Genomic DNA, 17,789 nt, shown 5'->3' with positions numbered 1-17,789 from the left:
CAGTTATATCAAAAGTTTATATTATAAAAGTAGTTAGATTATATTTATATAAAAAATACTTTCTAATGATCAAAATTTTGCTCTTATAGATTATAAGATAAATTATGGGTTAAAATATATTCTTGAAGATCGCACCCTGTATTCAGTGCAGTGCTGGAGGGAGTATTTGAGAGACGGAGGAGGACCTAACGTTGACGGGGTTGGAGCATAAATAGGGTCTCGTTTAGATGTGAAAACTTTTTAGATTTTGTTACTGTAGCATTTTCATTTGTTTGTGTCAAATATTGTCTAATCATAGACTAACTAGGGTCAAAAGATTCGTCTCGTGATTTACAGTCAAACTGTGTAATTAGTTTTTGTTTTCGTCTATATTGTATGAGCCGCAAGACTCGATGTGACGAGGAATCTTGAATTTTATTTTTTGTTTTTAGGGTGAACTAAACAAGGCCTAGATCTGTTGTACTTACTATTCTTCAATAAATCTTGGACTGTTTGCTGCCGGCTTAAAGCTAGTGCGCTTGATGAGAGCCTCTACGATCATCTTACCGCGTGCCACCCGACTCGTCTCCGTGGTAGATATGGTTCTGGTTTCCCATGGTAGACCGCCATGTGACCCATCCTTTCTAGTTTCGTGGCAAGCGGTTTTCCATGCATCCCCAAACCTTGGCCGCTGCTATTTTGGACCATGCCGGCGAGCGGCGAGAGAGGGCCAAACTACTGAAACTATGGTATACTATAGGCCTACAGGAATCCATAAATGTGCATAAATTAAAAGCGGCAGCAGCCGAGTCCAGCATTGGGAGAAGCGGCAAGCAAGCAAAGCAACCAACGAACGGCCAATAAAGAAAAGGGTCCATCACGACGTCGCCCGCCCCTGCGAGCTGCGACCACACAGAAACCTCCAGCCTGGACCTGGACGCGGACGGGGACGAACACGCTCAAGTTGCAGTTGCAGTTGCAGTCGCGCACGGGGCAACGCCGAGCTTCCCGCTGCCTGCTCCGTGCGCTCCCGGCCGCTGAGCCGGACAAACACAGCGAGCAGCTCGAGCAGAGTGGCGGCAGCAAGAATAGTATGGGCGGCGACGGAGTGAGTGAGTGAGAACTGAGGACGAATTGGTTGATTGGGGAGGCCACAAACTCCACCACGAGCAAGGAGCCAATCCGCATCGCTCAGTCGCTCGCCGCTTTCTTTAAAGTTTCAAGCGCTCCCGAGCTCCCTCCCGCGGTGGAGGCCGAATCACCTCTGGCCACTTTGGCATCTGCCTCTGCCTCCACCTCCACTTCCCTTCACCATAAATACCCCTCTCTCGCCGCCCGTTCCCACCTCCCCCCTCCCTCCCTCCCTCCGGGCTGACTGACTGACCAAGGTCTCGCCGCCTTCTTCCGTGTCCGTGTCCTCCGACTCCGACAGGGAAAGGGAAGGCGAAAGAAACCTTGGGGGTCGGTTGGTTCGTGGATGACGGAGCTGTGGATGGAGGTGCTGCCGCCGCCCTACTTCGCGGGACAGGCGGCGGGCGGCGGGTGGTTCCTGCCGCCGCCGCCGGACCGGCGGGCCGGGACCGGGGCGTGGACGGTGGAGGAGAACAAGATGTTCGAGCGCGCGCTGGCGCGGGTCGACTCCGACGCGCCGGATCGGTGGGAGCGGGTCGCCCAGTTGCTGCCTGGGAGGACGGTGGCCGACGTCGTCGCCCACTACGATGACCTCGAGAGCGATGTCGGCTTCATCGAGGCCGGATTCGTGCCCTTCCCCCGCTACGGCGGCGGCGGCGGTGGCGCGTCGCAATCCGCTGGGTTCACGTTCGACTGGGATGCCGGCGCCGGCGACGCTGGCTTTAAGCGCTCCTGCTACGTGGTTGGCGGCGGCAAGCGCGAGCGCGGTGGGCCGGACCAGGAGCGCAAGAAGGGCATCCCCTGGACGGAGGAGGAGCACAAGTAAGCAGCCGCTCCTACCCCAATTGATCCTCTCACTGTCTCATACAACAAATGGAACTTGCGCGCTTGATTGCTGAAAATTCCATGGCTAATCTGTAATCTTTCTCTGGTTGCCTACCGTACCGCAGGCTGTTCTTGATGGGTCTGAAGAAGTACGGGCGCGGGGACTGGCGGAACATCTCGCGCAACTTCGTGACTAGCCGGACGCCGACGCAGGTGGCCAGCCACGCGCAGAAGTACTTCATCCGCCTCAACTCCGGCGGCAAGGACAAGCGCCGCTCCAGCATCCACGACATCACCACCGTCAACCTCCCCGACGACGACACCGCAGGCGGCGGCAACCCCTCGGCCTCGCCGCCCTCTGTGTCTGTGCTCACCTCCACCTCCACCACACCCTCGTCCACCACCACCGGCGGCGGCCCGGTCATCTCCGAGCAGTTTGGCGTCCTCGTCGACAGCAAGCCCCCGCCGCCGCACCACCACCACCACCACCACTTCTTGCCGCACTCCTCCTACGGCAACGTGAAGCTCGAGCCCGGCGTCAATTCCCATCACGGTGCTGGCTTCCTGGACGACTCTGTTCTGATGCAGATGCAGATGCACTGCGGCCAGCTGCAGCCTCTCGGCTGACTGACTGGTTTTCACGCAGAAATTACAATGGCAGAAAGAGGAAAATACCTCTCGTCTTTGGCCACGCACCAGTCTGTTGCGCGTGTCTGTTGTTGGTTTCAATCAAACAGGCAAATAACATTTGGGTACAGCACACAACATTCTTGCTACAGATGGATGGATGGTTCATGCAGACAGCTCCGAGCTCAGCACAGTCGGCAGCCGAGCGCTAGCGTTCTGCTGCACCTGAGCTGAGCTGAGCTCCCTGCCGTGTGTGTTCCAGAGACGAGAGGAAGAGGAAGAAAAAAAAAATACAGTAGAAGATATACTTATGGACGATGGGGTCTCTGCATTTCGCCTATATGATGTGTACATAAGTCGACGCCCGCAGTGAAATAATTTCCTAGTGTAATTTTGTGTTCCTGTGTGATGGGAGGCACACTAGCTACTAGATGTTGTGATTACGCTAGACTTTCTCTTTGTAATGATGTGTTGATCGGTTAACGTCATGTATTTGGATAGCAGGTAGCATCAGCAGCAGCAGCATGCTGTTTAGTGTCTTGTAAGGGTTTTTTATTTATCATTATATTTAAGCTGGGGTGTATTAGCTACTAGCATTGGTCACCCTCTCATTGACCTGCTCTTTTGTTTGTCTGTTATTAATCATGATGGTGATGAAATGAAAGGATTGTAGTTTTCATCAGCTGTTTCCTGTCGCTTCTGATGCGATAAAACTGAGCCTTGATGCAGATGGATGTGGTTTTTGTGAGAGGGAAGGACTCTAGAGATTTTATAGATAAGTCAGGTCAGTCCCTCTTCTGTCTCTGCTCTGCAGTAGTAGTACTAGAATCTAACCTAAACAAAAACTTATCATTGGCTGAAAAAAAACCTGGTCTTAGTGGTCTCAAGAACTGTACTTTGCAAGTTCAAAAAAAAAAAAAGAACTGTACTTTGCTGGCGAAATGACAGCTTAGTTTGTGACTTAGAAAATGGTCAGATCACAGTTTATCTATGACTGCAATTGTCCGAGATCAGGGGCTAGTATTCCTTAGCACTAATATACTACTACTACTCCTAATCAGCTTTCCTGTTGGCCAATGGGAACAGAGCACTAAACGTAGGGCCTGATTAGTTTAGCTGGAATGGAGGAGGTTGTACCTTGCAAGTACCTTCCTTGACGTTGGTGGAGGAGGAGGCAGGCATGGCTGGCTGGCACACAGGCAACAGTAGCCGGGAATGAATGATTCGGAGGAGGTCCACCAATGGCGGTGGCACAAGGCATCACATGCCTCCAGCCGCTGTCCTCTTCTTTCCCGTGGCAAGGGCACCGGCAGGCACCGAGCCCACAGGGGCCACAAGCCCCCACAGTCCCACAGCACCGAAAGGAACAGGCGGGTCGAAGTCGTCTTCTGTTGCCGGATGCTTCTCGGCCCCAACTTGCGCATTCCCGGCCCTCCTTGCTCGCAGATCCACTCGGAAAGGCGTGGTTTTTCCAGTGGCTCAGGGCCGGCGGAGACGGGGGAGGAATCGGACAGTTTCGGTGGCCGTGTGCGTGCGTGGGTGAGAACCAAAATGCCTCCAGGGAGAGGGAAAGGGACTCCCTGTCCCTGATTTGATGCGGCTTTTTGCTCGGTTCTGCAGGGCGAAAAAGGTCGATTTGTTCGGGCGGGGAGACGCAATCTTGGGAGAGAATTCTTGGCCTCCGGTGGTGGCCGTGGTATGGTATCTCCCATGCCTTGGACAACCGTGAGAATCTTCAGGCCTGGAGGCCTGGAATCTTGCACGAACATTGGTTGAATGACGGGTCCGAGCATATGAATTTGACTCGAATTATATAGTGTTTTCTAGAAAAGAGTTTAGTTGCCAAAAAAAATCCAAAAGAATAAATGGGCCAGGCATTACAAAGCAAAGAGGAAGATGGAAAGAATTATCGGTGATGGCGATGGCAACACAAGAACTCTACTGCTACTGGGACGCAACAAGACCTCGCTGCTCTCACTGTTTGTTATTGTGGCACTTGACTCAGCGCCAGCAAAAATATGTTTGGTAGAACTTTAGGTCTGGTTGCTCCGTGCAATAGTAATGAATAACATTTGAGAAATTTTACTATGCTTGGAATAAATGGGAGCCATCCGTTTGGTTAGATCTGATGGTTTAAAAGTAGAAAGAACCGGATGGAAGGAACTTAAGTTGTGGGCCGGAACCAAAGAATAAGTGGAGCCGGAACTAGTCTATAAATAAATAAGAAGGGTATAATAGTATTTTTACATCTCCCACTCTGTTTTTTGAATCAGAAATAAACTCTGTAACTTTGTTTTCGCTCTTGTTGCTCTTTCAATAAATTCCTGCAGGGACTCAGGCCCCTCCAGTTCAGTCAAAAAACATCCGTACGGAGCTACTTCTCATCCACACACGAACATGAGCTGCTTCTCAAATCCGCACCCTGTCTCTCGTATCGTCTTCTTGAGCTCCTGGCGGGCGCGGGTGTTCATTGGCGCGTGGCCCCCGGTGGCTCGCGTGGGGGGCTCGGCGACTCGCGGCCCCTGGTGGGCAGGCCCGGCACCTCCCTATGCGCGGCCTCGGTGGCCGGCGGCGGCGTGAAGGTGCCCGTCCATGACCCAGCCTCATCGTCCTTCTACTGCCACGGCGTGGAGCCGCTGGACTCTGCTCGGATGGTGGAGCACCTCAAGCAGGGGATCGGGAAGCACGACCAGATCAGGCACGTCCAGGAGATCCCCGACCGCGAGGCGTCCTTGTGCCCGCTCCCGTCTCACCTCCCGCCTATCGGAGCCGCCTCGTGCTCGTGCTGTCAGAGGCCGTGGTCTGCCGCCGATGCCTCGCATGGTTATATGGTTGGTCGCGATCGTGCACTGGCCCGGCCAAGACGACGCTCGCGGCTGCCGAGTACAGTGCTCGCGACACAGTTCTCGCGAACCATGGAGCAGTTCCTGGAATGGGCAAGGGAGTTGAGCTATAATATAAATTAAAAAAGTACTAAACTACCCTTAATTATAATTCTTGATTAATACCTGCCGCAAATAATTCTAACGGGAGGAACTAATGGTTCCACCAAAGCACCGTAACAAAGCTCATAACATTTTTACGTCTTTTCAAAATAAATTAGGTGCAAGTGACTATTAAATTTTTCATTATTTGTTCTCAGTCCTCCTCTCCTCGAAAGACTACTAGCGAGGAGCTGGAGTCATTTAGGACGCGTTTGTTTGCTTGGTCCAGATGGCCAGGCAGCCCCACTAGCTGCTTTTCGAGCTGTTTGTTTGCCGACGTAGCCCACCAGCCTATCCCGCGTACTCGTTAAAGCAACAAAGATGTTGCATCCGGGGAAGCCATGCTCGCTGCAGCCATGGTAGACATTGTGGTCACCTCCGGTTTGCAATCTCCCCTCACTCTCAACAACCCCGCGTCACCCCCTCCCCACCTCACCATGGATAACAACAACAACCCCGCCATCGGGAAGGTAACGCAGGATGGCATGGACACTCTGCCTCAACATGCGCTTGCCTTCCAGCCTTCCTTGCCGAGGATAAGGCCGTAGTGGCCTTGCGCCCGTGAAAGCTGCACCCGCGGGGTGCTGTGGTGGCGACGGGCAGGTGCGGAGGTCCCGACTAGAAGCTCATCATCGTTGGCTCCGACCTTCCCTCCCGCTGCCTTATCCTCACTTCTCTGCCGCCATACCTCCTCCTGGCACCTCCACCCCAAGCTCCTACTCAACTTCTTTAACTCGTCGTGCACCCGCCTCGCGCCCTCAACACCGACCACTGATGCCTTTGCCCACCTTGGCACCAAAAGATCCACGCTACCCCATTCCTCCCTTTGTCCTTAGCTCTGTCCACTGTTCGCTCTCCGGCTCCGTCCAACAATGGCCACCCCACACGACAGCCACCCCATGTGCCTTGGCTTCTCGCCCCCTTGCTGCTATCAACCGGCTTTAATCTCGTCAAGGCTGAAAGCTTGAGGTGGATTTTCATGATTGCCAATGAGGAGATTAAGGGAAGTATACGTAATAACACTACCACATTCTCAGTGCAAGCAATACCAACCTGTACAAGGTATCAAACATAAATCTAAACCGAGCCAGGCTCTATATCGATACTAGCAATCAAACACATGAAGTTGCACCAACGTAGCTTGCCCCATCTAAGCGTGGCTCATTTCATCTGCACGAGCCACACTCGTCCAAGCAAACAAACATGCCCTTAAAGCCATACCAAACACTTATAAAAAAAAAGCCATACCAAACACATACTCATGGAGAACTAGAAATTAAGCTAAGATCATGATATCGCTTAATAGTTAATATGTCTATTTGGTATTGTATGAGTGTTGTTAAAGTACCACACGGACATTCTTGATGCCCTTGATCTCGGGAGGACTTTCAAAATTCCTAAACTAATATTTGTTAAGAATTATTCCATATACACTAGTTGCTTGTGTCCCCTTCGTCCTCTGATCGTATTTTAATTTGTTGCCCTGCACATCACTTCCTCTGAGACCGTGGCATTTGGCATTACACTTGCTACAACAGTAGTAGCATCAGAATTATTGTTTGTACGCTCAGGGCCAAGAATCACAACTGCAAGTTGCAATTGTGGGGCTGCATGTCGCCTCCCAAGTGGTCAGGAGTGATGAATGCAAGGCAAGCATTCCAACATGAGCAAAGTGAGTGCCACTGTGCACCTTTCGTCTCGCCTTTTGCTTTATTTGCTCGCCTCGCTGTCCTTTATTTGATCTACTTTTGCCTCACTAGGAAATGGCAACATGAAGTGTAGAACATTGTGTCGTGCCTCGTACAACTCTGTTCTCATGGAAGGTGTAGGTCTTGAGACGATGCCATATGGTCATACTTGCGATTGTTCTGTTTTAGAACACAAGTAGTCCACCAAAGCGTACTCAGCGTGAGCTAGAATTTGAGAAGACATAACTATAAGAAATTCATGTTTAACACTCTTTTCATACTAAAAATAAAGTCGCTTTGGACAATAATATGGTTTTCAAAGTATAACTTTAACTTTTTGTATTTATAAATATATTTATAAAAAGTGATATATATATATAATATTTTTAAAGATAGATTTATTCATTCATATGGTTTTCACATTTCTAAACTTAACAACTTATAAATTATTTATGATTTATATCTTCAATGTATGGTTCGAGACTTGTCCAAAATGACTTTATTTTTTAGTATCTTAACTAATATATATATTTGTGTATTCTCTTTATTTGTTAATATCAATATGTTTTTTTTCACCTATCTATATCCAAGCTTGGTTTAGAAAACTCTCGCTGATGCTCTTGCACTTCAACCGCAAACTATCCGGGGCAGCGACGGTGCAAGGCCGGTGCCAGTCACTGGTGGTACCGTGGGTCTGGTACCGTGAGCCGAGTGCTCTTGGCGTTGCCGAGCCGCCATTGGGCGGCGGCTTGGCCTGTGCTGTGCGGTCGCACTTCACATCGACGTCGCAGCTTTTTTGGGCACCATGCGTCGGCGTCCGCAAAATCCTCCAGCGCGAGGAGGATTCAGATTCCTATATGGTGCACTGGCAACTGGGCGTATAATTGAACCAGGACTAGAGGCGTAGAGCGGGGCTCAGCGCAGAGATTCCAGATTCCGATTCCGCCTCCCCGGCCACCATCCTTTCACGCTCACGCGTCGGACCACAGCAAGCATTGCGCCGAGCATAAAGAAAACTGAGTAAGCATTGCACTGAGCACCTACGGTGGCTACAGGATGATATATATATTTCACCGTAAGTGTTTTCATGCAACCCAATCTAACACTCCTGTCTAAGCATGACTATATATGGTAGGTTGGTTTCAACCACTTAACAAAACGTGATGTTGAGTTTCACGAACTTACCTCCTCCGTCTTAAGCTTGACCTGAATCTAACTACTCTAAATCGGATCGTATTTACCCATCAAAAAAAATCTGACCGTGTTTATAGAGAAAAATATTAATATATATTTAGAGCATCAAAGAGATAAATTATATAAAAGCGAATTTGATAATAAATCTTATGATGCTCATTTGATACCATAAATATTGCCCTAAAAATGAATCAAACTTTGGGTAGCTTGACTTCAAAAACATTAATCAAACATAGGATAGTTTGGCTTGAACAACTTAAAATCCACTATCAATAACGGAGGGACACTAAGTCTGTATGCATTATAAAGCATTGAGACTGACAAAAATGAAGATGAAATACTTGGAAGCTAAGGCCAGGGTGTCATGAAAGTTTTATAGCCATTAATTAAACTGAAATGATATAATATAGATGAAGAGAGAGATGATAAAAGTTTTATGAGAATAAAACTTATTTTAACACATGAAACTATTGAAAACTATGACATAAAACTCCACTTGGAGCGGCCCCAAACAACTCTATGAAATCGACAGGCGAGGAGTGAGACTAAAATAAATAAATAAATAAATAAATACAGCTCACAAATGTGAACTGGGAGGTAAGAGACAACGAATGTTGTGGGAATCTATGCGGCTTGCGTTCAGTATTCTATCACGTTTAGTATTCTATCACCTCTCTCTCCTCCACCTAAGCAAATAGATAGCTCAGAGTTGCTTGTTTGGGACACCCATAGACTAACCTAATGCCAATTGCCAATGATAGGCCTTTCCCCACCTCTAATTCATGCTCAGGACGCGCCCCATCAAAAGGCGGCCACGCACTTCGCTTCCTTTTTCCAAAACGAGGGGAAGGCACGGGTATCTACGGCTAGATTTGGTGGAAAGAGCTTAGATCAGCCCCAAGTAGGTATAGCTAACCCCGCACTGAGCCGGGTGAAAAAAAAGTCACGTTTTTGGCGCAGGCAGTGACACTTGACATGCGCACTGCCGTCGGGGAGCTGATCGATGCATGCATGCGCGCGCGGTAAACAAATGCGCTTCATCACCGACCAGTGTAGTCTATTCGCAGACGCATTATTGGCCCCAGCAGGTGTAGTTTCCCGGCAGGAGGCCGCGGGTAGTTTACTCCCACTCGGCTCCCATCTCCGTGCCAGTGCGGGTGCCAATGAACATTGCTCTTCTCGATCTTGCTTGATCAGAAGACAACAGCAATCAGCAACTAGGACTACCTTTTTTAAAAAAAAAAAGGTGTTCTACTACTACAAGAACATGCAGGGCATGGCAGGGAGTTCCGTGACATATAGACATATCTTGTGTGTGACGCAATTGTAACGGTTGCATGCGCCCAATTATCGGTGCTACTACTCTCAGGTCGCGATTTTTTTTTGTTTTAGCTACTGTAGCACTTTTATTTTTATTTGATAATTATTGTTCAATCATAGATTAACTAGGCTCAAAAAATTCGTCTCGTAAATTACAGGTAAACTGTGCAATTAGTTATCTTTTTTATCTAAATTTAATGCTCCATACATGTGCCGCAAGATTTAATGTGAATGAAAATCTTGAAAAAATTTTGGGAACTAAACAAGGCCTCACTCTGTGATGCAAAGCTGAATACTGCACTACTCTACGCGCAGCCGAGCCAAGTGCCCAAGTGGGAGGAGCAAACAGGTCAAGTGGGGAGGCGGGGGAGCAAACATACAGGTCGAGATCAGCATCTCCTGGCAGTCAGATGGCAACGGAGCACCAACTGAACTGACCGCCGCAGCGACGTCATGGGCGAGATGGCCGGCCTGGCCTGCCGGGGGCATCGTCGTCGGTCGCTATCGCCAAACAGGTAGGGCGGCAGCAGCGGACCCGGACCGGCCAGAACGCCACAATACTAAACGGGAGGGGCATCTTCGTTGCTTCTTCCGGCTGCTTGCGCGATGCATCAAGGGCCGTTCGAATCGGCAATTCAGCAGCAGGTAGCCATCACCGCCGTAGCCAGGGGACCGGCCTCCCAACTGCAACCATGCATTACAAAAACGTACCTGCTGTGGACTTTGAATCTAGCAGGACGCCTATGGATTCTCCTAGAGAACACTCCTTTCCAAGCAACGGATAGAGCCGCCGAGCGTGCCTGCTGCAAATTGTATGTAAAAACTTGGATTGGATCACATACTCCCTCTGTCTCTGAAAGCTTCAATTCATAGAATCCGTGCCAGTCAAATTTGTTTAACTTTGACCAACTTTATAGAAAAGAGCATCAATATGTATAACATATAATGAGTATCTTATGAAAATATATTCAATGATAAATCTAATGGTATTAATTTGGTACTATAAATCTTAGTGTTTTTTTCTATAAATTTAGTTAAAGTTTCAAAAATTTGACTTAGGACAATTTTAGAAATTGCAGCTTTTAGAGACGGAGGGACTGCAAAGTAGGAATGGAAGAGGGACCAGACCATCGGATTATTTTGTTTTTATGCAAGTTGAAACTGGGGATGCTGCACATGCATGACGCGAGGAGAGCCAAGACCTGACCAAGATGGATGGCTCAATAATGGGCACATGCCACGAGATGGATGGATGGGGAACACAAAACTGGTGGAGTAATAACAAAAACAATTTGGTCGTGATGTGCATGTACGCGCAGCAACTCTGGACTCTGCTGGCGTGCTGATGGCTGTCAGGTTCAGGAGTAACAAAGCCTCTACCAGTTTTTTTTTCTCCTTTTTGAAAGATAAGCATCTACCAGTGACAGTTTTGAGTTCCCCATTCTTAACCCTGACAATTATTGACAGTATAAGACAGAGTTGACAGCGTAGTCCACTAATCCTACTGCTTTCCTTTCACGCGAAACCGATCTAGGGTCCAGTAAGATGCACTACGGAATAACATACAAGAGTGACATTGTCTGTCTTGGACATCGTTATCAGTTTACCTTTGTTCAAATTCGAAGGATGACATCCATCGCATCTGGGTACTCATACATACATCTTGCAGCTTCATTCGTCTCTATGAGATGAACCGGTGGTGAAGCGAAAGGTGTTGCCCATTCAATTTATTTTTTTTAATAAAAGGTGTTTGTTTCCCATTCGCCAGTCCAGACATTATAGGCAAATAGCCCCTGGAGGCTAGCTGGAGCTTATCAACTCCGGCTGACTGTTACGGCCCCTCTTCAACATTAAGTTTTCATTTCATGCAGGGATCTAAAGTAAAATGATGATTATTGGACCCAGATCAGATCATGATGCCTGTCACAGATCTGTCCGTGAACTTTCACTGAGAGCAAAAGGAAGTCATCTCATGTTCATTCGCCTTGTTCTTACCAGATATTGTGCTTCCTGTATAAGATCCTACTATAAAGTATAAGTGGAATTTCGTTTTCATTCTCACTCACCTTTGTTCCTTTCTATTCCTTTTGGCCATTGCTTCCCTTTTCATTTCGTCCTTATCCCTTTGATTATAGCTCTATAGGCCTCGTGAATTTCAAGTCTCTAAAATATAAATATATATACTTCACATCCTATTTAGGGCATGTTCCAACTGACCTATCAGAAGAAGGAACGACAAATTCCATTAGTCAAATATTAGCAATCCTGTGGACAACCTGTCTCAAGAAGCTGCACCACAGATATTTAGGCCTTGTTTAGTTCACCCCAAAATCCAAATTTTTTTCAAGATTTCCCGTCACATCGAATCTTACGACACATGCATGGAATATTAAATATAGGTAAAAAAATAACTAATTGCACAGTTTGTCTGTAATTTGTGAGACGAATCTTTTGAGCCTAGTTAGTCCACGGTTGAACAATTACAAACGAAAACGCTACAGTACTCAAAACCAAAAAAATTTCCCAACTAAACAAGGCCTTATACTCGCTGCCATTAGATTCACAACAAGAACAACGCAAAAAGGAAAGAAGCTCTAGGCCACATAATTTTCATTACACTTATCACAGGATTTCGAAAAGGCTACACAGAAATGTACCATGGATGCTTCATATTCCCAGAATCCCAGTACAGGTAGAAGGTTTTTGAGTATACTCAGAGTTCAGGTAGTAGGTCCTTTAGGATCTGGAAAATAGAAGTCAATTCATTTTTTACCAAATGCACACAACCTTTTGCATTAGGAGCTTTGCCAACTGAACTTTTACTTTTGGATAACATAGCCACATTTCTTACAACATGCTACTTGCACTTCATAATTTTACTCTTAATAAACTTTTATTATACTAAAAGTACAAAAACAAACAAGCAAATAAAAATGAAGAGCTTACAGAGTTACCATGCAGATGTGGCCATTTCATTAACACTTGAAGATCCTGTCAAATTCGGCTTTGCAGTATGTTGAAGTAATCCCAAACTGTCCAAATCAATGCTGCAAGAACAGGGTAACCTGTAAGTTATGCGAAGTAAAAGGTTAAGTTGTATAATGGCATCCATTATTATACATAGGCAAATGATTGCACAAATTGCAAAGCATAGCATCAGATGTCTCAATTTCTTCAAACCCCAGCTATGGTGGAAATGTTTTAGCAGTCTCAGTGTCTCACACCGGATGAAAAGATTGGTGCACGAAAAGATGTCCTTCGGAGTGGAACATATCGAGCGAACACTTAAAGAATAATGTCTTCCAGCAGGAAACAAATGCTTGATGCTGAGCAGGATGTATTTCCATCGGTATATCTGTTCAAACTTCTCCCACATAATCTCAGATTCACAGCAACTACCATAGTAGATGAGCAACTTTGAGCATCAAAGGAAACACAGGAGAGTGTGCTGCCAACAGAGATACCTTTTGAACGAGAATAACTGTAACTGCCTTAGTCTGCAGATCTAATCACAAAGGTGCTGATGACGCTGCCATGACATACCATATTTTCATGTACCATTTCACCCGGACTGATTTTCATCCAGATGCTGTCCACTGTTAGGTGTGGCCATATGGGACATGCCTGCAAATCAGTTTAGATTTGTGATACTTGCAGTCTTGCACAATGTGGCTACTGGCAGTATGAGAAGAGCTTCATGGTTAAAACATATTTCCAGAAAGTAGTCAGCACCAACCAACAACCATAAGGTGACCATGCAATGAAAAGTAGTAGATCATTGTTGAAGAATTTTATGGCTTTGAAGCTTTCCGAGCGAACTGTGTTGCAGGAGTCTTGCAGTGCTTCGATCTTTTACACCATGAGGAAGAGTGATTCTAAGGAATGAGCCTAGTGCTCAAAGACGTCATTCAGTTCCGTTCAATTCTACACCCCGTGTGTATCACCCCTGGTATACACCAATCCTCCCTCCCATTTCTTAGTTTCCTTTCAGAAATATTTTGATGAACAAAGCACTCACTGGTAAAGGGAAACAGTAATATGACATTGAAGGAAGTGCACTAATCTTGAAACGTGACAGAAAGAGAAACTAAAATCTAAGGGAAGAATATAATGTTCTCAACACAGTAGTACAGTACAATGCATAATACCACAATATATTATTTTGTTTGAAGTTCCAATCGCCAACAAATACAGAGTATTTAACATACAGAGATTCAAATGTACCAAATCTATAATAAAGTTACGCTGAATCATCATCACTTCGAAACATTTTCAGCCCATATCCAACAGGGAATAGCGGGTCATAGTTAGCATCTCCAGCATTTATAGGCAATTGATCAACAGATCTATACCATGTCACAGGCAATGTGCCGACAAAATCATGATCTCCAAAGAGGCAATCAGTAATTCCCATGCCCTCAGTTCCAGGAAGCCAGGCAGCAACTAGAGCTTCTATCTGTTCCAAAACATGTGACTCGATAATCAATGGCCTTCCAGATATAACAATCACTAGGGTAGGGATTTTACTAGCAACACAGGTGATAAGGTCAGAGCCATTAAACGGGATACTAAGGTCAGTTCTATCTCCTGTCCATTCAGCATATGGAACCTCTCCAACAACAACAACCGCATAGGAAAAACCACCAGTTTCAATAATAGTTTCTGTTGGGCATTTCTCGTACACAACTTCAGTTTGCACTCCCACTGATTCTTGTATGGCCTCCAATATGCTCGTACCTGTTATTACATTTGCGTGAACAGATGTTTTTCAAAAATAGGATATTTTACTACTTTGACCAAATTAGCTAGCTTTTGGAACAAATAAATCAGTGAGGGAGGGAGGGCAGAGTGTGAGCGAGTTTATAAAGCAACGGGAAAGGCATAGATCTACTCAAGGGAAAACCACAACATTGATCTACTCAAGGGAAAATCACAGCATACTACTTCAGTGATCCAATACAAAACATTTTAATCTTGCTTTTCAATGTAGCAAGTTACCATTTATTTTCACCATGGCAGTTGAAAGTGACATATGGATTATCAAAACAAGTTTACAGCTGGAGTTCCCAAACAATAAACAGTTTCTTCAGGACCAAGAAGGTTACTTCACTCAAAATAATCATCACTTCTTTCAGAACAATTATATCCATGCTAGTTCAAACTTCATTCTTTGAACAAGTGAAGTACCCAGTCACTATTTTTGAGGAGGACAACTGTATCGTCTAGGTCAAACAATTGATTGATACGAGTACAGAAGAACTTATATTTATTTTATTTTTTTGCAAAGCAGAGTTTCTTCTTACCAGGAGTTATTTTTCCACTGTCTCCATGCCATGCTATCGTCCACCCACCACATTGATATCCAATATCATCAGCATGTGTTCCTGCAACCAGTATTCTTTTTGCATCTTTGGCCAATGGAAGGAATGACACCTTCCGATCCTTGCCATTTTTCAGAAGTACCAAAGACTTGCGAACAGCCTCACGCCCTAGTAATCGATGTTCCTGAAAGGTCAACATATTGCCTATCATTAGTGACATCAATTTTGAGATGGCTCAAACAGAAAGATACGCAGAGGTTTGAAAGAAACCAGAAGCATGTTACCTTGCAACCAACTATGTCCAGTAGAGATTGGTCTGAAAATGGATGCTCAAACACTCCAGAAATGAACTTAACCCTCAGAATTCGCTCAACGGCGTCATCAATCCGTGACATTGGTATCTCCCCCGCCTCCACCAAGAACACAATATCATCCAAAAATTTCTCAAACCTGTGAGGTATCATAATCTGTAGATTGCTCAATGTAGGCAAAACCAACAGATGACTGAAGAATGCATTTCATGTGAACACTTGAATAACCATATACCATGTCCATTCCTGCATTTACTGATTGTGCAATGCAATAGCGATAATCAGACCCTCGTGGCTTTTGTGGCTCACAGATCCTGTCAATACCCTCCCAATCTGAAATGAGAAGACCCTGAAATAGGAGGTTAGACACATCAAATTAATAGACCAACCTAAGGTTCAATCATTATACAAAATGATGGCAATAGGCTCAAGTACCTTAAAGCCTAACTTGCCCTTCAGAACATCCGTCAGCAAGTAGCGACTCGAATGCAATGACTCCCCATTCCATTTAGAGTAGGACGCCATTACTGTTGCCACCCCTTGAGCTATACAATCAGGGTAAGGTGTCATATGGATTGCTTCCAAATCCTCATAGGAGCAAATGGCGTTCCCCTCATTCACCCCCTTGTCTGTGCCACCATCCCCTACGAAATGCTTAGCGCAAGCAAGTACATTCTCCCTACAAACCACATGGACACATTTCCACAAACAGATCGTGGGCATATGGGGAACACTCTAAACATCTCCACTGAATTACCTAGGCGAAGCGAGGAAGGGGTAACCGTGAGGATGGTCTGCTGGCGGCTGCCCCTGCAGACCGCTGACGATGGTGGTCAACGAGCGCACGATCTCTGTGTCCTCGCTATAGCTTTCGTAGCATCTGCCCCACCTAGGATCCCGACAAACCTAGCATACACGAGGACGGAGGCACAACATCAAGGAGATCCTGCACAAACACTAGTTATTAATGAGGAGAGTGTTGAATTTTACTCACGGCGACGCAGGGCGCGAAGGTCCAGTGGATGCCAGTGGCCCGAACCTCGAGCGCCGTCGCCTCGCCGATCCTACGCGCGAGCTCTCCATCCCTGTGAGGTCAACAGTAATACGGTCGCCTAACGAACAACAAAACACAGGGGTAGTATACGTGACGCGACCATCACACAACTTGGTCCGTGGATCGAATCGCCCGGTACCTGGAGGCGCCGAGACCGACGTTGTGAGGGAACACGGTGGCGCCGTAGACGTTGTTGTGGCCGTGGACGGCGTCGGTGCCGTAGAGGATGGGGACGCCGAGGCGGGAGGAGAGCGCGAGGCGCTGCATGCCGTCGACCATGGCGGCCCAGTCGGCCGGGGAGGCTCGCTCGCGGGGCGTGCTTCCCCCGGCGTTGAGGACGCTGCCGGCCCCGAGGTCCGTGAGGGCGCGCGGCGTCGGGACGGTGCGCTCGATCTGGGCCATCTGCGCCGCCTTCTCACGCAGCGTCATGCGGCCCAGCAGGTCCCGCACCCGCGCCTCCACCGGCGCCGATGCGTCCCTGTACACCGGCGCCGCCTCGCCTCGCGCCTCCGGCGCCATCGTGCGGGTGAGCAGAAGGGAGCGGAGGCGGAGGAGACGGGCGTTGTGTTTGCCCCCGATTGGTAGGGGATTGGATTTGGACACACGAGGGAAACGGGGTAGAGCGCCTCGAAACAATGATGTTTGGTCGCGCCACCTGGAGAGAGATTGGCGTTTGAAATCGTCAGCGGTTCTGGGACCCGCCCCGTCGCCGACTCGCCGTTGTTAAAATGAATGAAGAGATTTCTCCCATTTGATCCGTTTATTATCTACGGGAACGTATCATATGCAATCTAGCTTCATGTGCAACCTATGCAACCATCAATTAAGGCTACAGGATCTAGATCCAACGTCTGAGGCTTTTTTCATTTAAACCCTCCCATCTAGATACACGGGTTAGATTTAAACCCACAGGTGGAGGGATTTAAGTGAAAAAAACTTCAGACATTGGATCTAGATCCTGTTGTCTTAATTGGTGGTTGCATAGGTTGCACACGAAGGTGAGTTGCATATGATACGTTGCCTATTATCTACTCCCTCAGTCGGTCCACGAAAGAATACAATTCTCAATTTTCTAAAAATCAATCAGTTTCAATTTTTTATATAAAAAGTACTAATATTTATAATACAAAATAAATATCATTCAATTAATTATGAAATATATATTTTTATAATAAATTTATTTAGAAATATAAATTAGACCGACATACGGAGTAAACTTTATAATTATATTTTTTAGACGAAGAGAGCATCCGTTCAAGATGTCAGTGGTTATACATTGGGGCTAAGCATTAGATTAGATCAACAATTAACACTAATACATATAGATTGGATCAAGAATATAATAGCAATGCTCT

The 17,789-nt window shown here is 46.6% G+C and overlaps 2 protein-coding genes across 8 annotated transcripts; one reads left to right on the top strand and one right to left on the bottom strand.

Moving 5' to 3' along the window:
- LOC8061748 (transcription factor DIVARICATA) lies at window positions 843–3,241 on the top strand. Its single transcript, XM_002441152.2, has 2 exons — window positions 843–1,932; window positions 2,061–3,241. Exons 1-2 carry the CDS (start codon window positions 1,457–1,459, stop codon window positions 2,560–2,562), a joined length of 978 nt encoding a protein of 325 aa, XP_002441197.1. The 5' UTR covers window positions 843–1,456; the 3' UTR covers window positions 2,563–3,241.
- Window positions 10,873–17,128, bottom strand: LOC110430318 (beta-glucosidase BoGH3B-like). 7 transcript variants are annotated; one of them, XM_021447847.1, is made up of 9 exons: window positions 16,574–17,128; window positions 16,375–16,465; window positions 16,138–16,286; window positions 15,816–16,059; window positions 15,616–15,729; window positions 15,354–15,536; window positions 15,052–15,253; window positions 12,703–12,795; window positions 10,873–11,965 (listed from the first exon to the last, which is right to left on the bottom strand). In XM_021447847.1, the coding sequence occupies exons 1-8, from the start codon at window positions 16,951–16,953 to the stop codon at window positions 12,743–12,745; spliced, it is 1,416 nt and encodes a 471-aa protein (XP_021303522.1). In that variant the 5' UTR covers window positions 16,954–17,128; the 3' UTR covers window positions 10,873–11,965; window positions 12,703–12,742. The 7 variants fall into 7 exon arrangements, with proteins under 7 accessions (XP_021303522.1, XP_021303523.1, XP_021303521.1 ...); XM_021447848.1 differs by having other exon boundaries at window positions 10,873–11,960; XM_021447846.1 differs by lacking the exon at window positions 10,873–11,965 and adding an exon at window positions 12,178–12,491 and having other exon boundaries at window positions 12,695–12,795.

This window comes from Sorghum bicolor, chromosome 9 (genome assembly GCF_000003195.3).
Source record: "Sorghum bicolor cultivar BTx623 chromosome 9, Sorghum_bicolor_NCBIv3, whole genome shotgun sequence".
NCBI lineage: Eukaryota > Viridiplantae > Streptophyta > Magnoliopsida > Poales > Poaceae > Sorghum > Sorghum bicolor.
The sequence above is the reverse complement of the archived record's forward strand: the minus strand, read 5'-3'. Positions and strand labels throughout refer to the sequence as shown.

Bases quoted from the DNA above. Each gene is read 5' to 3' on its own strand.
- LOC8061748 (XM_002441152.2), top strand. From the start codon at position 1,457: ATGACGGAGCTGTGGATGGAGGTGCTGCCGCCGCCCTACTTCGCGGGA. The intron at 1,933-2,060 runs GTAAGCAGCCGC...ACCGTACCGCAG, and splicing joins TGGACGGAGGAGGAGCACAA to GCTGTTCTTGATGGGTCTGA.
- LOC110430318 (XM_021447843.1), bottom strand. From the start codon at position 16,953: ATGGCGCCGGAGGCGCGAGGCGAGGCGGCGCCGGTGTACAGGGACGCA. The intron at 16,466-16,573 runs GTACCGGGCGAT...TTGACCTCACAG, and splicing joins GTCGGTCTCGGCGCCTCCAG to GGATGGAGAGCTCGCGCGTA. The intron at 15,254-15,353 runs GTAACATGCTTC...TTGACCTTTCAG, and splicing joins TGGACATAGTTGGTTGCAAG to GAACATCGATTACTAGGGCG.